We start from the raw sequence: 23,071 nt of genomic DNA, 5'->3' as shown, positions 1-23,071 counted from the left end.
TCATTTGATTTTATAAAGTCATACACGTAAGAATAAAAACAATTATAGGTTGAAATGCAAGCAAATAATAGACAAAAGATCCTTGTAACACATACCAAGGACGGAATATGATATTTCTTATAGGTTGGCAATGGTTGCCATGGTTTTAATACCACGAAGGGATTTTAAATTTACTCTATTAGTGTTTAAATCTTATCCTATCTTTTTAAAAAGCATACTTCTATATAACTGATGATCAATTTTTAAAGGCGTTGGTGTGATCCTAATTTTCACATTTCAAAAAATTCAAATTCATTGCTTTAAATAGAGCGTTGCTATCGAAATAAGCCGAAAAAATATGCAAAAAAAAAAAAATCTGAAAAAATATTCTGTTTCCTTGGATACGTACCCTTGTATGTAGATTCCCAAAACTTTTATGATTGATTTTTAGGAACAACTAACCTGTTTTTCAATTTTAACTACCACCCAATCTCTAACTGGATGCAAAAAGCTGGCACATAGGGTTTAATATTGATATAAAATTAAAAAATCGAACAGTTTCTCTTCTTGGTAACCATAGCAACAGTGTTATATTTTCAACAAACTTTATCAATATAAGATATTTAACTTTAGTTCTACCAGATAAGTACTATTTAAGATGAGTCAAATTATATGTTTCTTGATTAAAAGGTAAATAAATCCCTAAGGCAGCAAAAAAATATCGCTTTAAACAACTGGTACGTTATATCCATGGTAACAAAGTAACGATTAATTCCAGTTTTTCTAATGTTGTCGGTGTTGCAAGGTCCCAAAGATGTATTTGTACTAGTCATGAATTTTATTGTTTTTCCTCAAGATAGTAGCATTAACCCAATCTTAGCAACATATTTGCATGGTTACACTGTGTTACCATGGCAACCATGAAAGTTGTTTTAGAATAATGTTGTCAATACCTAGTTACTTAATGTCAAATATTTTTTAATTATTTTTCTTAGGTTGTTGATCGAGTTTGATCATGTAACACCTATCAATAGTGAATATTGAGCGTTTTTCAGCATTTTTCAGCATCTAAAATGTATTCCAAATGTACCCGTGGTTACCACTTTCTTAGAGATAAATTCTAAATAGTTTCTTTATAGCATAAGTGGCAACAAAGTGTCATGTTTTGTGAGAATGATAAGTTTTTCTTAGTCTTTATTAAGGCTTAATAAAGATTTAAAGTAGCTGAAAATCTCAATTTTTCCAACTTTTCTGCCTGTTATCATGGCAACCAAGACACCTAGCAACGAAATTTTATGTGATATATGTATCTGGTGTCAAGTTGTAATAATACGCAAAGTTTCGTCAAAATCGGTGACCATGCGTGGCAAAGAAGTTTAAGTAGTTACAGAGAATTGCTATTAAAACGTCTTCATAGGCCAATTTCGCTTATTTTGAACTTTGATTATATTGGGAAAAAAATGTGTAGGTCCCTTAAATTTCAATATATCTGTATGTAGGAAAAAGAATCTGCTGATGAAGGATAGAAGGGCCAAAATTACTAAGGTGAGCGTTGTTGCCCATGGACCCATTGTTAACTTATTGAGCTCAATTTTCTTGGTTAATGTTTTATTTTCCGCACATTCAAATTCCACTATTAACTCTGTCTTAATTCATTAGAATTTCACAGTGAAGGTGCTAGTAAGTACATGTTATCAGAGAAAAACATTCAAGGTGGTTTCACAGTGCCTCATCCCTTGCTGACAAATGTGTCTTTGCTTTCTCAGATTATCCTCCCTGTCCTCTGAAATTTCTTCATCTCCTTATGTCTAAAACAAAAAAATAAGCTACACAACTGTTTAATGTCTGCTCAAAGACTCTTTCTCTTCTGCCCAAGTGCCTTTGGCATCTGTTAAACTTCGCAGTTATGTTAAGGCTGTCCGAAGGCTCTATATACATTAAATATATACTATTTTGTTTTGAGCTATGTTTTGATTTCAGTTTGTAATCTATGTATACATACATAGTTAAGTTGTTAAGAGAGTTGAATAAGGTATTATAAAAAAGCATTTTGGGGAGGTCACATGACTATGTTGATCACGTGACGAACACTTATAAATTTTCTTAAATGTTGCACAAAAATCGGATCGGCACAAGTGAAAAACAAAATTATTGTTAACGGCTTGTTACATAAATCAATTAAAGGTATTCTTGGGTATATATAAAGTGCTGGGGGGCAAGTCTGAATTTTATTTCTTAAGAAAATATTTCACGAGAAATTCAATTTACCCATGTGCAAGGGGTCATTTTCCACTCTTCATAGCAATTTATACAAAATGGGATAAATTACATACAATCCCCCAGCAAAATTCAGTTAGAGGACATATTTTTCTAGTAGATTCACACAGAATATCTTCAATTAATCCTTATTATTCACTTGTGCCAGTCTAATATATGTAAGATTTATAAATTCCAACTCTGTCTACGGAAGTGTAAGGGGGAGCATTTCACATTCTTTTTTGTAATTGTTTGAATACGTATATGTCAGACAAAAAAAAAGGAATAACGATATTACACTGCAAATATTCACCATTATAATAACAAATTGAAACTTAAAACAACAATCCAGACACATGAATCAACGTAAATAAATTTACATGTGATGTGAAAGGAATGTAAAAGTTATGACACTTTCCCCGTCATGTCTGCTCAAATTTGCAGTGACTTGACGTCATATGCCATTATGACGTCATATTAAGGTAGTTCAGAGAAGTAACTACGGCTGGTACACTATGACATTCCTCGGACAGCCTTATCCTAGCCGCGTTCAAAACATCTCCAACAACAGCCATAAGATGCTTTATGAAGAAAATGTCCAAGTCTGCTAAAGGTCAAACATCATCAATTCCAGATGGTCTGCGCTTAACGGCTATAACTGTCATGAATCGAATGATGCAGTATTTAGGCAAGGCAAATCGTGTTAATGTTTGGTCATCGATATGAGGCGTCCTTAAAAACCTATAACAGAGATCTTTTGGTTCAACAAAAGAAGAAACAAGGCAATGCAGATTTAGCATCTTTAACAATTCCTTGAATATGTGAATTATTCCTCTTCAATTTCTAAAGCAAACTTGCTTGCATAGTCAGTTTAAGTTAACCTCAAAATCCCTCCAAATGTAGAATCTGATAATTCCTTATCCCACCTATAAATCTTTGTCAACACATTCTCAGATATAAACATTCTATCCCAGTCAGCTACATATTCCTTGATGCAACAGAGATGCTAACCAACTCTACATTTAATAAGTGCACCATTAGCATCAATAATTAAAGTGCTTTCTGTTCAAAATTTCCCAATTTTAATTCCTGAAAACATAACTTGCACCAAGCGGAAGAAAAATTGTGTCGATTTTGACAAAAAACACAAAATTTAATCTTTAAAATATATTAAATATATGTGCATTATCTATAGATCCATCCATTCATCGAGGGAGACAGAGAGCACTGTGTGTCGGATGTACAAGACAGATATATGTCACGGATGGAAGTTTATGTTAATCACTAAAAATGACAAACGACACAAACAATTAAAAATTGTCATTTTAGTGGTATATATATTTTATATATATATATATATATATATATATATATATATATATATATATATATATATATATATATATATATATATATATATATATATATATATATATATATATATATACGTTGATAAGTTAAATTCTTGGTACAGTAAAAAATACTTAAATAAATGAAAACAGAATGCCACAGTCCAAATTAAATAAAATCTTTACTGTTAGCGCTTTCAGCCATGTTGGCTCTTCAGACAGTTATGAAAAGTTCAAAACGTTGCCAATAACGTTGCTAATGACGTCGTAAAAATCTTAGGTATTATGACGTCACAATGAAGTTTGTGGTAGCGGCTACATGAACTTTTTCAACGGGCGCTTTCATCCGATGTCCACATTTTGTAGAACGGGAAAATCTTAAATTTTCCTTTACCACACTCAGCAAAATGTTCTGAACATGGGGTGCATCTGACAGTTTCGTCCCTTATATGTCAGATGCACCCCATGTTCAGAACATTTTGCTGAGTGTGGTAAAGGAAAATTTAAGACTTTCCGTTCTACAAAATGTGTACATCGGATGAAAGCGCCCGTGTAACCAAAGAGGACTATTTTATAAGACTGTTTAATCCAAAACTAAATCGCAAATGATAGATTATGTGTTAACAGATTTTATATTATTTCTATGCTTTAATTATACATTGTATTTTAACTGCGTTGAAAAAGTTCATTTATTTAAGTATGCATATATATATATATATATATATATATATATATATATATATATATATATATATATATATATATATATATATATATAAAATCTATGTATTTTTTTTTTTCAGGTAAATACCACAAATTTTCACCACAGACTAAAAGCTTGTATTACTCCATGTTATTTATTGATAATTTTTCTCTTGATATTGCCGATCATTCTCATAAAAATCTCCTGCGAAAAATAAGGGAGGAATATTTCAGCGATCTGAAAGATGTCGAAGATGTGCATCTAAGCAATTTGCCAAATTGCATTAAATCACTGAACGGTGTATTTTCTTTTGCATCAGACGAGGTTCGGCATGATGTTATGTATGCTTTTGTGACAGAATGCCTTTTGCAGTACAGTGATTTAGATTTTTTTCTAAGAATAGCCACACCACAGGTGATTTCTGAATATTGTCGCTCTTACTGGTGTAAGACAAAGGAAAAGGATAGGATTCTCTTTCTGCAAAGAGAAAATTATTACTCTTTGATAGACAGACTTCAGCTGGATATCATAAAGTACAGTCCTGATAATGACGAGGATATTCATTTATGGATAAGTACACGTTGTAAGTATCATTTCACACTGGTATCTATTTATTTAATTCAAATGGAATCTTAACATGATTTTTCTTTTCTGTCTGTCACTCCTTTCTACATTTATACAAGTTTGACAAGTCTGTAAGTTATTTTTTGTCTTGGCCAAAAAGCATCAGCTTTTTTCTAAGAAAGGTTTATGTCTTAAAAGCTAGCTTAAAAAAACAACTTTCCTAACACTGACTAAAAATGCAGTGTTTTAAATCCATTTTACCATTTTCAATCTTGGAATTTCTTAGCTATGACCTCTATCATGTACTTGAAAATGACTTTACAACCTACGACGTTGCGGTTTAATTTACAGAGGCAAAAGGAAAATCAAAGAAAATGTAATAGACAGGAAAATTTAATATATGTTTGAGCAATAATATCTAAATGTAGTGATGATTCCTTTATTTGCAGATTTTAAGTGTGTCGTGTGAATAACAGACACAACATGCCTAAACATTGACAGATTGAAATTGAAATTTGAGAGTAATTTTTACAAGCATGTATTAAACATTTTTCCTGTCTAAATCATCGTATATTTAAACAAATTTGTTTTACCAAATATGTGATATTGATGTTTTTATGTCAGTGGTGTGAAATATTATAAATTACAAACATGAAGAATATTGAATGCTATAAAAGGTAATAAACAATAATCACGCCCCAAATTCAATTCAATAATACATAATGAGAACAAAGAAAACTGGGACTTCTGAAAACGTTAGTGATGGTATCAAGTGCTTCCAGGGGCAATGTTTAAAGACGTTAATGCCAAAAAAAAAAAAAAAGAAAAAAGAAAAAGAAACTGTCTAAGCGTTTAAAAGCTTCCATCTCTCACAAATACTTCTCTATAATAAATATTTTCTCATGTAGTAAAAGTTCCAATAGAAATATTAATGTGGGACCAGGAGGCAAGAAAAAGATATACTGAGTACGCCAACAAAGGAACAGAGACGATCCACCATGCGAGGGGTATGATCGTAGGATGTGCTGGTGCTGGGAAGACCACGCTATTGAAACGTCTGCTCAGGTGTAGTGAGGCAGAAATACGGAATGTGGAGTCAACAGTAGGGCTGGAGGTTCACGAGGAAGTTTTCGAAATATGTAATGGGGTACTGAAAGGTGAAATATTATTACATCATAATCTTTTTTAACTAATAATGTTATTTACATATATAATAAAAATATTGCATATATCTAAATGAAAGCTCAATGTCTCTTATAATCTCGAAGTTACGTTGAGGTTTCAATGCTAACGTATGGTCGCTATTTCTATGGTGGCATATATCTGTCCCCTGCATGCAAGATAAATTATGCTAACATGCAACATAGTTATATAGATGTGCCATTTATTTATGTCAACACCCCCAAAAAATTGTTGACAAGCAAGTTACCAATCTCTTTCGAGAATATAATTTTAGTGTTGGTAACCTATCTACTACTATGTTGACCTCCGATTTATTTATGTTAACATGAGAAATAATCGTGAAGACATGCAACGTATTTATGTCAACATGTAAGATAATTATGTTAACATGCGAGTTAATTATGTCCACATGTATTTTGCCATGCAACTTATTATCTTTGGCGTTGACATAAATGTCTTGCATGTTAAAAAAGTAACTCTATGTTTACAAAAAGAAGTCGAATTTTGACAAAAAGAAGTCGCATATTGACATAGATATCTTGCATGTTAACCTAATTATCTTGTATGTTAACATAAATAAGTGGCATGCCTCCGTTATTATGTTGCATTTGAACATAAATATTTCGCATGTTGGCATAATATCTTGCAGATAAACATAATTATCTTGCATGTTAGCATTAATAAGTCGCATGCCAAATAATTACGTAGCATCTTGTTTGTATGATGTATACTGGCGTTAGTTAGTAAGATTACCAACTTTACAATATATGGTGGCATATTTCTGCCCCCTGCATACAAGATAAATCATGTTTACATGCAACATAATTATGTAGATATGCGATTTTGTCAACATGCGAGATATGTATGTAAACATGCAAATTATTATTATCCATGTTGATATAAATATCTTGTTAAAATATAACTCACCTGTTGACATAAATAAGTCGCATGTTGACATAAATAAGTCGCATGTTAACATAATTATCTTGCATGTTACCATAAATAAGTGGCATCTCTACATAATTATGTTGCATGTTAACATATATAAGTCGCAAATTGACATAGATATCTTGCATTTTAATATAATAATCTTGTTAGCATAAATAAGTCGCATGTCAACATAATTCTGTTGCTGCTTGCTTTTATGATGATGTAATCTGACGTTAGTAAGAAAGTTTACCAACATTAAATTAGATTCTCAGAAATGATTGGTAACATATGGTGGCATATTTCTGCCCCTTGTGTGCAAGTTATTTTTCTGTCAAATATATCGACATGCAAGATAAGTATGTTGACATGCAAGATAGTTATGTCAACATGCAACATAAATATGTTGACATGCAAGAAAATTGCAATCAAATAAGAATTATAAGAAATTTTTAAAAATCTCATATATTGCCCACATGTGACTTCCAATATGTTAGATGCTACTTATTTATGTCGACATGCAAGTTATTTATGTTGACATGCGAAATAAATATGTTGGCATGTAAGTTATTTATGTCAACATGCAACTTAGGTATGTTAACATGCTACTTATTTATGTCAACATGCAACTTAGTTATGTTGAGTAGCGAATATATATATATATATATATATATATATATATATATATATATATATATATATATATATATATATATATATATATATATATATATATATATATATATATATATATATAAATAATTTTAAAAACGTAAATATTCAAAAATGAAATCACAAATCGATGTAAATGTCTGAAGACCCGAAAAAGTTTACAGTGAATTTGATCGATTTTTTTATTTCATTTTGGATATATACTTTTTTAAATATGATCGATTTTCAAGATGATAAGATTTTGAATTAAATGATTAAATTTAAATGCAAAAGAAATTATGTGGTACACAATTTGAACATTTGTGCGAGCGTGCAGATTCGTAACTACCCAAGACACGTGCAATGAGGCTCGGTTCTGTTTTTTATTTTATTTTTTTTTTGTAGGTAAAATTGAAGCTGATTTCAATGATCGAAAATTTGTTCAAGCAAATGTTGCAGTTTAAATTTTTTTCTATAACATGAGATGGTCAGCAAAGTATAAATTGAATTTCTTTAGATAAAATGTCCTGGCGATTCAGAAACATGACCGTAGATTATAAAACGTTTTTAGGGCCCCTCTCTGCGGGCGACCTATAGTAATTAATGTGTCCGTCCGTCCATCTGTTCGCCCGAGGTCTCTTTTAAAGGGTGTGCAGTGACCTTGAACTATGTTTCAAGGTCTAAGGTTAAGGTCATAGCAGAACTATATCTGAAAATGCATGTAAACATAAATAAGTTGCACGTCGACATACATATGTTGCATGTCAACATATTTATCTCGCATGTCAACATAAACAAGTTGCATGTCGACATAAATAAGTTGCATGTCGACATAAATAAAATGTATGTCGACATAGATAAAATGCATATCGACATATTTATCTTGCATGTCGACATAAATAAGTTGCATGTCGACATAAATAACTTGCATGATGACATAAATAAGTAGCATCTAGCATGTTGAATGTCACATGTGGGCGATATTTGAAATTTTTGAAAATTTTTTATAATTTTTATTTGATTGCAATTTTCTTGCATGTCAACATAGTTACGATGCATGTTGACATAACTATCTTGCATGTCAACATATTTATCTTGCATGTCGACATATTTGATAGAAAAATAACTTGCACACAAGGGGCAGAAATATGCCACCATAGTAATTATCTTGTATGTTGACACACTTTTCTCTCATGTTAACACAATTTATCTTGCATGTAAGGGACAGAAATGTGCCCCCCCCCACCCCCCATTCCCCCCACCCCAATAAGATTCTCTTAAAAAAATAGATAACTTGCATGTCAACATATTTATTATGCAGGAAGCCATACTGTAATTATCTTGCATGTTGACATACTTTTCTTGCATGTTAACATAACTTTTCTTGCATGTAGAGGGCGGAAATCTGCCACCATAATTATTTTGCATGTTAAAATAAAAACTTGCATAGGGGACAGAAATATGCCACCATACTAACGTATGCTTATACTGTAAAGTTGACGTACATATAGGGTACATTTTCTTTTTCAACTGTGACAGATGGTTTATTTTTTTATAATTCATCTTTCTCCCCCTAAACAGTGATAAATAAAAATGACAACATTGATGGTGTTAATGTTGATGGAAGAGAAAGCCCTGAAACGTCTGCGGTAAATAATTATCCAAGAAGAATAACTTTCTTTGATTTTGGTGGTCAATGTGCATATTATGCCTGTCATCAAATTTACCTGACAAGGAGAGCATTTTACATTTTGGTCATAGACGCCTCCAAACCATTAGACAAGGTAGTGGATAAGGAAGTTTGCGATCAGGATGGTACTTTGTTTTCGTCTTGGACGTATGCAGGTAATGTTGTATAAAACAATGGAGAAGATAACGTTCAACTGGCATTTGTAATATATATATATATATATATATATATATATATATATATATATATATATATATATATATATATATATATATATATATATATATATATATATATATATATATATATATATATATGGGATATTATAAACGTTAGCATGTTCCAATGTTCATTGATTTCATTTGTCCTAAAATTTGCTACCCCCGGACAATTACATCATGAATCATAAGTTTATCAATTCTCCTGTATATATAAGAAAGTTATGATTTAGTTGACCCCCACAAATTAAGTACTAGTGATTCCTCAGCATCTCAATATAAATAATAAAATGGAACTTAAATTCTAAGTTCATTATTAAATAATTTAATTTTGTTTGTATTCTAGCCTCTCATTGGTTAATATCCAAAAAGTAACACAAATTATTTCTGTATAACCTGGTTTGGTATGGAGACACACCCTCCTGACAACCAGCTGAATTATCTGTATCCATACAATCCTCTCATTTCCAGTCGAGATTCATGGAAAATACCAGATTTAATAAATGTACCTTTAACTTCAAACAATAATTCGATCTTATAATTACCACATGTAAACAAACAACAGGCTGCTAGGCCTATGTATCAGTTTTTACCTCCCCTTGCTTCCCATCACTTCCGTTACTTCCGTTACTAAGGTTGTATTATTGAGCGGCAAATTTGAACTAATAAAAAGCAACGAAATTTTACACCCATAGTTATTTAATGATTTTAAAATCAAATTATAAGGAATGACTCTAATTCTTGGCCAAATTATTCGAGTATAACCTGGTTTGGGTCAGTTTAAGCGTAAACTGACCCAAACCAGGTTATACTCGAATAATTTGGCCGAGAATTAGAGACATTCCTAAAATGAACATTTTATGAAAATCATTAATATACTCGAAAATTCCATTCAACAATTATTCTCGTTCAGTGCAAATCACTCAGAAAAAAATATTTGTATCATTATCCTATTGCTTAAAGTTTTGAACATATAATGCCAGATCTGAGTTTGCAACAAATATATATTTATTATCAAATTGATGTTTACATTATCGAAGTATTTCTTTTCAATTAATATTAGTTAAATGTATTCTGTGTTAAAAAAGATTCGCTAAGTGTACAAAATTCAGTTCATTATATACATAATTATTTGGCAAATACTTTCATATATTTTTCTTTGTAAAAAATGAATTAAAACCTTAGGTTTGGAACTTTGTAGATTACAATTTTGAGTTATTTCAGATTACTTTGCATTCTGGATAAAATCAATACTCACATTTTGCTCGTTAGAAATTGAGAGGAAACCTGATATACTTCTTGTTGCTACACACTGGGAAGAAAATGAATATGAGGTATTTATAGCTGATTTTTTTTTTTTCAATTGCCAATAAAGGAGGTTGTATAGAAAAGCCTGATGTGGTTTCTGGTTTTAAAAATGTTCTTTTTATTCTTTTAATTTTATTCATTTAATTGTAAATTTTCTGTCTTATGTGCTGCAGAACGACACATATTCTTTCCTGCAAAGAGTTGGAAGTAATCTTCCGAACATGATGTCTCTTCAGGATTGTATACCTAGAGATAACTGTTTCTCTACTCAATTTCCTCTTTCGCCGTTAGAAGATTTGGAGAAACATATCATTTCTTGTGCTGTTGATTCCCGATGGAGTGAAAAGGTACCGAAAGAATGGCTTTGTCTTGAGGTTGAAATACTGACTTTCAGGCAATCAAAACGCATTCTTGAATTCCAGTATATCGTAAGCAAGATGCCAGGAGAAGTGAAACAATCTGCAAAGGACATGCTTCGATTTTATCATGATGCCGGGAAAGTTTTATACTTTAATGAGCAAGATCTTCATGACGTTGTCATCATTGATGTACAATGGTTTGTTGATGCCTTTAAGAACATCATAACTGACAGTTTGCACACTTGTGGGATAAGCAAAAGTAACGAAGATTGGAAACTATACTATGAAACCGGACATCTAAAAGATACTTTGTTGACAGAATTCTGGAGAATTAAAGATAATGAACTGTTGCAATCTCTTGAGAATAAGCAAAAACGAACAGAGGATTTAGAGAAAGATCCTCGCTGCATCATGTTTCATAAAATGAATGTTTTGACTGTGATGCAAAGACTTGGATTGGTGGCTCTTGGAAAGACATCACATTATGTCCCTTGTATGAATAGAAAACCGTTGCCTCTCAAAGTTAAAGATATGGTTTATAATGCACCAAAGAAAACACCAGTTGTGGTATTTAGATTTGGCTTTCTGCCATACTTTTTATACTTCCGATTAATCGTTGGATGTATGCAAAACAAAAATTGGAAGGTGTTGGACGATGGAAAAAGTCTTTTTAAAAATGCTTCTTTTTTTGAATTTTCCAGTCATTTCATTGTTGTCTCAGTCACTGGAAACTCGATAATGGTACAAGTATATCACACCCTGAAAGAATTGGATCCTTTAAAAACTCTTGAGATAAAACGTGTTGTAAGAAATACTTTAAAGAGTATAACAGAGAGTTTCCACAAGAAAGTGTCATTCGAAACGGGATTTGTCTGTCAAATGTATAAAGAGATAGGAGAAGAAATCAACAGTGATTTTATTGACGAAAGTGAATTGACAACGAATGGATCTGAACTCATTTTAGTATGTCCAAGGCATCAAGTTGAAGCATATCATATAATCGAAATAGAGGAATACAACAAATATTGGAAAGAATAGAGTACCAATGTTGAAAAGAGTCACTAAACAGATTTTATAAAAACCTTTGAAATTTTCTTCGCGAAAGTAAAACGGTTTCAGGCGATGATATATTTTATAATTTGCTAACTGACTTATCTACATGGTCTTAGTATTGAAAAAGCCTTAAAAACTCATATTCATTTCAGGAAGGAAAAAAATTGTATTTACGCTATGACGTGTGTCTCATTTAGGTAATAAGTAACATAATCATTTCCATACAAATCAATTTATTTAGAAAACAAGGTATCATTTATCGAAGATTTTATCATGTGCCAATCCGTATTTACATCCGAGTAAAGCTAAAAAATGATACCTTATTACTTATATTTACACTTGGTGCGCATTGTTGCTTATAACGGTGTTCATTACATTCCCTCTGTTTTGACCTAGATTAGCACTTTAGTTTAAATGATTTAAGAAAATATAGTTCGACAATATTGCAACTATTTAATTAACACTGTGTAAAAATATAACTATAGGTTATGTTTTCAACATTACATTTTTCCATTGAAATTAAATTACAAGAGAATAAATGTGTATTTTGAAAACAATGAATAAAAAAAGGATGCTCTGCGGAACATCAATTATTTCGTTGAAGTAAAAATGTTACATAACGTCTATTTGAAGTTAAAAACACAGTGAATAAAAACAGAGTTTTAAAGGACTTCGGAGAACATCCCGATGGTGACAGAAGAACTAGTATCAAAAGCAGGATGTTTTTCATTTGGAACTTCGGAGAAATGCTTTTCTTGTTCACAAGGAGAAACGGAGGAGGACGTAGATAGAGTTGTGGTTGCACTGAAGGAGAGAAACTTAGGATTTGTCATGAGCTTACAGATCCTTTTTGCTTATTTGACAAATTACGATTGTATGATTTTAGTGACGCTTCGCTGTATGTTCACTCATAAACATTATCTGTCGAATCCATGATCACTAAAAGCTGTAATTGCTGTGTCTCTCAAGCAGTGAGGGGTATACATAGTATGTAAGACTTCAAGCATTTAGATGACTTGCAATATGAAACATATAACCACTGATTGATCTCCTTGCCAAAGGTTTAGATGTTTACCAGAGCTCAGATCCAGAGTTCAATAGGGCATATTTGAAAGATTATAAAACATGCTTTTAGTACTGCTTTTCGTGTCGCTTATTAACAAGCACAACATTTTTACAGGGCAGATTTCACCTCCAGGAACCTCGTATTTCCGCTTTCCTGCAAGCGCTTCATCAGATACAATTCATTCCTGGAAGTTTTTCTGTTGTGCTTTATGACCAAGTATTATTTATCGTGAATTATTCTTTGTGGAATTAAAAATAATCCGTCTTTAATTGATGATTAAACTCTTAAATTCCCGTATAACTAAATAAATGACACACTGGCGGTGGACAAATGGGGAATGTGGAGCAGAAAAAAAAAATATGTAGACATACGTTGAAGGTGTTCAGGATGAATGATTGTTTGAAAGTTGGTTGTTCTTGATGCATCAGTTTTTGACATGGATTGGACCATCCCATCTAAAGCATGATTCGCTGTTTTAAATTTCTTATCTAGAACAATATCCCTCTATCATCCCAAATCCAGAAGGTGACATTTGATTGCAGCACGAAGATTTTTTAAAGCTATTTTTGTGACAATTTTCTCCCACCCTTTTTGAAGTTGATTTGGATTTGGCTTCCCAATAAAATTTCCTCAATTTTTCAGCAAGGATCTCAGAAGTGACAGTTTTGAAATTGAGAACATCCGAAAAGACTCCCGAATGCCAATCTATAAATTATAAAGGGATTTTTTTTTAAACGTTGATTTTGTTTGCATTTATTTTTGTATTTTTTTTAGTTTTAAGATGTATTTTTAGTGGTAGTTTTCCGTTTCTTAGTTTGCATGTTTACTTAAGTTTTTTTTAAATATGTTGATGGAATTATTATTAGTATTTTATTATATTTTATTTATTTTTTTATTTATTTATTTATTTTATTTATTTATTTATTTTTTTTTTTTTTTTTTTTTTTTGTTAATGGTGTTTCTGGGTTTTTTTTTTTATTTCTCTACATTTATTACTTTCATTAAAATCATATTCTAAAACTGCAGAAAAAAAAATAGTATATCTTGTTGTTCGTGAGTGTATTGTTTTACTGTAAATATATTTCCAGAACAAACATTTGCCTTATATTTACACGGATATATTGATATCTGCAATATTTGAATTGGTCCATTGATTTATTTTGTTTATCATTTATATTTTTCGTTATATTTATTTCGAGGTACCGATAATATATGTATCGTGAAAGAGTTTTGCTCCCCATTGAGTACTTCTTTTTGTTGAGATAAAAAATCTATTGAAGGGTAGAGGTGGGAGCTGGCATACCAGGGTTAGGAAGCTCCTCCATATCAGACATCTTTAGCTCCCCAGTCTCTTCAACGCTTACTGGAGCCATAAAGGGGAGATCCATTGCGGCCAGGATATCATTATCAAAGAAAAGGTACAGCACCGGGTGGTCATCACAGAGATCAAAATTGACAAATTAACTTTAAAAGCAGACATGTATTTTAATAAATGAATAAATAATGTTTCGTTTAATATATATATAAAAGTTTGTTTTGAAAAGATTTTATTTTATGCACGAAAATTAAATTAGTTTAATGCGATATTATGTTTTGACACCATTTATTTTATTTTAGCCGGTTTTGTTTACATACGTAGTGAAAGTAGTGGCCCAGTTCTCAGGGGGTCAGTGTATTCATGCACAATTACTAGTTTGTAACTAATCTCCCTGTCGATCACATCCATATATCGTTTTATGCAAACAAATTGTACATTTTCTTACGTTTAGAGATTTGACATGTACTGTATAATAAAAATACACAAGGTAAAAAACAAATCATAAACAAACGGGGAGTTTCCTACTTCGAGACATAATTCCAACTTTGTTACTTGTCATATTTTTTGCAAGCATTCTGTCAGCGAGATGTTCTCCTACTAGACTCTTTAACCTAACCCCAAATTTTGTGTTTTATATGTTGTAATCGGGCAATTTATTACATGTAATCAGACTCGGAACATTTTTTCCATTGACAGCGATAAAGAAGGTTTTGAGGTACACCGATTCGTTTCGCTTTATTTGATTTAGTAACAATTCAACCTACATCACTGTCAACCAATCAGATGAAGCGAAAGCACCAAAACCTCCTTTATCGCTGTCAATGGAAAAAATATATGTGCTCATTTAATAAATAGACCAATTACAGCATATACATACTACAGATGGGGATAAGAATTAAGAATCCGAGTTAATGGCCTCTTAAATATCTTTAAAAAATATTTTATTTAATTATAGAATACATTTTTCGTTATGAAAATATTTCTTGATCCCCCTCTCACTGCATACAAACTGCGTCAGGTTTTACGAAAAGACGTCACATTGACAAGTGCATTGCAATCAGTGACTTGTTTATACCTTGCTATGTGGAATTTAACTCAAGACAAAACAACGTGTTATAGTAGGTTTAGATGTAGTTTGGTGGCTTCCTATAGTTTAAAATAGCAAATTATATCATTTGTAGTATTTTAAAGGATGGTTGGTTTTGCATGATGTCATAGTTAAAATTTCCCGTACAAATTAGGCTGCGCCCCCTTTCTGTAGCCTTAACTGTGCTGCGTTCTTAATAACGCAGCACAGTTAAGGCTGCAATAAGGAGGGGGGCCTAATTTTTACGGGAAATGCTTACTATGAAATCACACAAAAATACATGTTCTTCAAATTACCACAAAATGAAATGATACGCTATTTTAAACTGTTGGATAGCTTTAAACTACATCAATACTTATTATTGCATGTATTTTTGTCGATGGTTAAATCTTACACAGCAATATATAAACAATTCACTGATCGCAATGCACTTGTCAATGTGACGTCATATCGTAAAATTTGACGCAGTTTGTATGCAGTGAGAGGCGGATCAAGTTATATTTTATACAATGAAAAATGTGTTTTGTAATTAAATAAAATATCATTTGCAGATATATGAGAGGCCATTAACTTTGATGCAATGTCTATTGTATGATTTTATTCATATACTTCCCGTACAATCCCTAGACAAGTGAAACTGCCGTACATTTGTATGCAGATTCATTGAAGGGTAATAGAAGGGTAGTAATAAATCGATATATTGCAAGGGCATACCCTCAATGATTTACGACAAGCTTTTACACATAAACTCAAGAGGTATGAAGATATTTAAAAAGTGCTCCGAACCTGATGAAATCTTGCAAATGAATTAATTATATCTACATTTAATGTATTTGACCAGCAAAATATTCAACATACGGTCTAACAAATGTAATTTTAGCAATTATATAGTAGAATCTATATAGGTTCGCAGCACTTTTCACAGACTACAAAGAGTGTTGAAAATAATTATAAATTAAACTTAGATTTTTAACTTGGTTATGCCCTTGCAATATTGGAATTTATAGATGACCTCAATACTGCAGGTATATATATGCTAAAATCACGTGACTGCCACATTGCGCGACAAATCTAAATAAGAAATATAAACGTCCTCAACATGTAGTTTTTCAGCCACATTACATTTGTTCGATAATAGTAAAGGTCTAAAAAGAATCGCCTATCCTTGTAAAGAATATATTTTCTGTCTAAAAAATTCGCCGATATTTCCATTTGGCACCTTAACTGTACTGCGAATTGTATATCTGTTAAACATTGGAATTTACATAATGTAGAAACATTGAGTTTGGCTTTATATCTTTAACCAATGAATAAAATTAACAATTATCGTTTGTGTTATGTTTACGTAATTGAGTGAAATCCATACTGAAGTAGCATATGATGTTTAAAAAATCAAATATCAATGCTACACAACGCAGGGGAGGGAGTCGAAAGAAAACCTCAAACATGCAAAAAAGACATAAACTTCCGAACTCGAAATTCTTATTGTGTGGGGGGGGGGGGGGGGCATATTGGGGACCTTCGGCAGATACGCAAGTCGTAAAATGGGGACATAAAAACATTGGGGACTTGAATGAAGTCCCCAAACTATTTTATCGTTTAAAACGAAAATTTGACAAGTCTAAATCCTAAAAAAGTAAAAAAAAAATAAAAAATAACGTGTCCCAGTTTCGGGGTTTCATTGAACACATGTTTACACAGATGTCGTGCGGATTGAAGTGGCCATCTTCACTTACACACCTCTGACGTTACACACATCTAGAATGCGCATGCGCGTGTGTAAAGAGAGTGGAAGTCCATTTGTTTTGAAGCGGGATATAATAAAATTGTTGAAAAGAAGACGCAGAGGAAAGCTTGGGCAGAGAATCCTAGATTCTTTTGATAAGGATGGATTCTATGTTAAAGAAGCGTTGGAAATCGGTATGTTTTATTACTTGTTTGATGAAATATGGTGTAAAGAAACTTACATCAAAGTGTGTGTGTGTGTGTGGGGGGGGGGGGGGGGGGTTAGTGACGATTGCTGCATATCGGGTACTCAGTTGAAATGAAAAGACAGTTCGTATTTATAAGATAAATTTCTTTCTTGAAATAGTACACAATGTATTCTATTCATTTCACAATGATTTAAAATTCATCAAATGAAAGGTATAATCGAATGTGTGTTGTATGTCATTTCAACATGAAATGAATTTCACTTATTTTTGTGAGTTTCAACTTAACTAAATTTGGTCCGTGTTAATTAGGGAGATTGGAAACGTAGTTCACATATATGGGTTTTTTAGCCAATAGTGAGATCAGATTGTAACACACACCCCTTCTTCTTGAAATCTGTAACCTATTACTCGTTTTTTAGCCAAACGTGAGATCGAATTGTAACCATAACCACCCCATCCCCCACACCACCCCCTTCTTCTTTAGCTCAGGAACCTATTTCTGTTTTTTTCTTCTTCTTTTTTTTGTTTTGTTTTGTTTTGTTTGTTTTTTAAGCCAAAAGTGAGATCTGATTGTAAACACTCTTTTCTTCTTCTTGAGAGCTGCAACCTATTACTTCCTCTCATTTCGTGTTATGCTTAGAATAAAACATAATTATCAATTTAACTTACATTTAACTTGTGCCTATAATATATAGACATCATTTCATTTGTTTTCAATTGATTATTAATGGTTTTGTAACTCATTAAATTTAGCTTAAAGCCCTAAGGAGGATCTTCGTGGAGCCAGCTTGAATATATTCTGATCTGCTCTAATGCTCTGCTGACATGGAGAGTTTAATATGCAGAAAAATAATGTGAATTAAACTAATACGAATTAAACTAATGCAAATTAAATTGCGTTCATACGACAGCTAATGCGAACTCAACTAATGCAAATTAAAATTTTATTTCTACAGTAAGGCTATTCAGTAAGACTATTATGACATTATTTTCAAATCATGTCACCGTATGCAGAGCAGATATATTTGACAGAATGTAATAAGCTAGTGCCTGAATACATTTCATTTACATAATTTTCCTTTGTTTTTCACTAAAAAATAGCACAGGTATCTATAGCTGACCACCCACATGTAGCATTTACCTTACCTTTGCCATTACACATGCGTTAAAATTTAATTCAAATTAACTTTGCTTTAAGCGTTCACATGGAGCTAATGCGAAGTAATTTAATGCGCAGTAAATTAACTTAAGTTTAATTCGAATTAAACTCTCCATGTGAACAGGGCTTATAATGGTGCCCTGTTCACACGGAGAGTTTAATTCGAATTAAACATAAGTTACTGCAAATTATATTTGAAGCACATTCACAAAGAGAATTTAATGCAAATTAGTTTATTTCAAATTTATTTACTGCACATTAAATTACTTTGCATTAGCTCCATGTGAACACTAAGTAGTGGTGTTCCAATCATCGATTATAGTCGAAAACTAGTTGATTGCTGGCATAATCCAAGCGCTATATTACAAAATTTTTATTCCGATTAATTGGGTTATTTATTTTATTTAACAAGCATAATAGTTTTTATGCTAAATATCCAGCCGCGACTTGTCTATTAACTTATTTGTGTGGCGCAGATGAACAGACGTTACATTCATACCCGGATGACAATGCTCATTCCCGGGTATGGACGTATTTTGGATTCTACAAAATGAACGAAGAACCAGCTGGACTAGATATAATGTTCCATTGTTAAAATTATATTGTCCTAAAGACTAGGTCTTGTCCCAAGACACAGTTAGATTATTCTAACTACAGCTGGACCACCACAGAAAGTAGTTATTCACCCATTCTTACCAATTAATAAGTCGCCTGCATGGCGCAGTGGTTAGAGCGTCTGCTCTAGAGTTGCAGCGTAAGGAGTTGATCCTGGGTTCGAATCCCACTGTGGGACGTGGAGACCGGTCCTTCGGATGAGACCGTATAAACCGAGGTCCCGTGTCGCAGTAGGTGCTAGCACGAAAAAGATCCCTCACTGCTCAATGGCCGTAAGTGCCGAGTATAGGACAAAATTTGCAGCTCTCCACCGGCAAGTGGTGGCGTCTCCATATGAGTGAAAAATTCTCGAGAGGGACGTTAAACAACATACAAACAAACCAACCAACTATTTAATAAACTAAATTGACAGACTTTGTAAATGTCCGATTCTAATTGATAATTAGTTAGTAACAGTAGCCCGATCATCGATTATGAAATTCTTACAGATTCCCATCACTACAAGTAATGCTAAGCGAAGCTAATTTGACCCATGCGTAAGGCCAGAATTAAGTCACAGGCCAAATGTCGGTGCTTAGATTTATGTATCTGTGCTATTTTTGGTTAAATAAAAGGAAAATAATGTAAATTACTAAAATTTATACATTCACTAACAGGGAATTATTTAATCTTAGACTAATTATAAATCCTGGATTTTCAGAAGATTTTGGTGTAGTGCCTTAAGACTAACTTAGTTTTGCTTGAAATATCAGTTTTCACTGTAGTAGATACCGTCTAAACGGGTAAGTGTGTATATAAGAAGCTAATATAGTTGAATTATTGTTTATTTTTATTCATTCATGTTTTTATTGTGTTTCAATTTCATATATTTATTGTTTATTTTGAGTCATAATTATCATTTTCTAGGGTAAATGCCTTTAATGCAGTGTGTCTGGTGTTCTACTGTTGTATCTGTAGAAAATAATGAAGCATGCGCAGATGGGGGTTAGTCGATGCCTGGCATCAAAAATTCGACTAACCCCCATCTGCGCATGCGTCATTTTCTCGCTAAATTCTGCAGTTTTCTGCAATCAAACGGCGATATTAAAATAATCCATCGAATGTCCATCATTAAATTATCCTACGACTCCACTGTTATCGCAAAACGTTCCTTCCGAGTTGTAGATATCCATTAAACATTGCCAACAACGCACGGCTTCATAGTCCCCATGAATGAAGACCCGACTGAAGAAATGACTCGCAGCAAACGAAAACGCATACCGATGCGTATTCAGCACGACAACTGCAAACACCTACATATGTTTTCACAACCGTAACAACTTTAAAATCCAACGAAACGCCCAGAAAAACGCAGCGATGTAAAAACTACCAAATTTACAGCAGCTTCCTAATGCAGACAACCACTACTCGACGTCACAGTCGTAAAATACGACGTCACAGATACACTGTTTTCCCGAACTTTTCTAAAGCAAAATGGCGATTAAGCATTGTACGTAATATAAGGCATACTGTCTTTGTTGTTCAGCACACGTACTTTTAATTGTTTGCAAAAAGTTTTCCTTTAACTAGGTAATTGAATATCACAAGAGGAAAGGAAACTGGAATGTCTTTGGTAAAGAAATCGGTCTTTGAAAATTTGAAGATCCATGATCCGCCCACTTGTTTCACTTCCAGCTAAGAGGTGCATATTTAGTGTGCAAATCGAGAGTTTTCAAGCCATTGTGACGTCACCCTCAATAATTTGGAACAGATCAGTGAAATTTTATCTCATGAGTCAATAAAAAAAATAGTAATAAAGTAGTTAAACTGTGGAAAACATAAGTTTGAAGTCTTGTGTACCATAAACAAATTCCGAAGCCTTTGTGACATTAGTCTTATACTTGCAATGACGGGGAACAGAGAAAAATACTGCGTCATAAATAATAATAGTATTTGAATACACCAGTCAGATAAATCCACCCCATGTCCTCTTTTCTTGTACTTTACAAACGTATTTTTTTAGACAGAATACCCCCCCCCCCCCGGCGAAAAACGGATCGAGTACTCAGTTCAAATATTTTTATTTTTTATTATTTTCATCATCAATATATATATATATATATATATATATATATATATATATATATATATATATATATATATATATATATATATATATATATATATATATATATATATATATATATATATATATATATATATATATATATATATTTGTATTGGCTCCCAAAAAAATATTGAACAAGTTAAATTGATGCAAAGCATCAAATCGACCTCAAAAATATATAAACAAAAAATAAGAGCATTCTGAAGTATTTCCAAAAGAAAGAGCCCCCCCCCCCCCCCAAATGCATTTATGGCAGAATCTTGGAGAGGTGGATCTAAGGAAAAAAAATAAATATTTTCTTTCAGTGGCATGTCTGGTGCACCTTGGACTTTAGTGTTTTTTTTTTTTTATTATTATTTATTATAGCCTTAAAATATTTCTGAATCTAGGGAGAATCCACAGTGTGCAAGTCTTTCTAAGACACTGTGAGAAACCCCATACCCTGCATATTTCACTTACCCATACACCCTTCATACGTTCAAAGGCAACATTTCTCAATATTTGAAATTTTAATTCTTTTCCCCAGACACTCTCCTTCCTATCTATGCCCTAAAATCAGTCCATCCCACCCCGTACGAATCCTAAGACATATTTAGGGGGAAAAACCCCGGCGCCTTGCGTGGTCAATGAAATGGGGTAAAATTAGTAACCTGTGGCATACTTATACATTCTAAAATCAAATTAAGGGTTACATACAAATTCCAACATTTATTTTAATTTCCTTTTTATTTAACTTTGTTTATTGTTTACTCTTTTATTTTCTATAATTATATGTTTCATTTTAAATGTATTATTATTATTATTGAGCACATAAAATATTAAAATTATGCTACCCCCCCCCCCCCCGACAAAAAAAAAATTAAAGGCGTCATATTATTCTTTAAAAATAAAATTTAAAGATTTAATCTTATATCTGTAAAAGTTTTGGATCCTTCCTTCAACACTGTTGACATCATTTGTCTCGGATAATATACTGAAACGCAAAAGAAATGCAACAAGCAGTAATCTACAAATATTTGAATTTTTTATCTAATGATTTTCAAAAATGAATACATTTAGGTAAAACTTGATTTGAAAACATCAAAGATTTGATAAAAATGTTAAATGGTTATCTTTTCACTTTAGAAAGTAACACATGACTGTTAAAACACCCCCACCCCGGCCATTCAATTACAGCGTGCAAGTCTGCCATGCACAACAATTGCAGCTTGATTTCTACGATGCAATAGGTTCATCAATCTCGAGATCTGAACAAAAGAAATATTCTTTGCCATTTTTAAATGCCTGTTTTTCAGATGATGAAGTCGAATTTTCTCTAGCCAAGCGCAGTGTAGTACATGTAACCCTTGGACTTCCGGTCCAAGGACTGTCATTCATGCTAATGATACGTAAGAGACTGTTGGGGCGTGATGTAGGTCATATTTGCATCTGCAACTCTCCATCATCTTTATTTTGAGATTTTCGTGCTAGAGCAATGGAAATGCCTACTTAAGTCATTTTCAGGAAGCCTTGGCATCGCTTACAGAAAAGATAGGGGAATTTATTT

The 23,071-nt window shown here is 32.4% G+C and overlaps 1 protein-coding gene across 1 annotated transcript; it reads left to right on the top strand.

Annotated features, from left to right (window-relative positions):
- The first annotated feature begins 5,782 nt into the window (after nt 1-5,782).
- Nucleotides 5,783-11,977, top strand: LOC133200338 (probable serine/threonine-protein kinase pats1). Its single transcript, XM_061336156.1, has 5 exons — nt 5,783-6,008; nt 9,193-9,456; nt 10,792-10,853; nt 11,001-11,753; nt 11,888-11,977. The coding sequence occupies exons 1-5, from the start codon at nt 5,783-5,785 to the stop codon at nt 11,975-11,977; spliced, it is 1,395 nt and encodes a 464-aa protein (XP_061192140.1).
- The last annotated feature ends 11,094 nt before the right edge of the window (nt 11,978-23,071 follow it).

The sequence above is a fragment of the Saccostrea echinata genome, unplaced genomic scaffold (genome assembly GCF_033153115.1).
Source record: "Saccostrea echinata isolate AGI-Se365-2 ecotype Australia unplaced genomic scaffold, CSIRO_AGI_Sech_v1 ptg000038l, whole genome shotgun sequence".
Lineage (NCBI taxonomy): Eukaryota > Metazoa > Mollusca > Bivalvia > Ostreida > Ostreidae > Saccostrea > Saccostrea echinata.
This window is presented reverse-complemented; position numbering and strand designations above follow the sequence as displayed.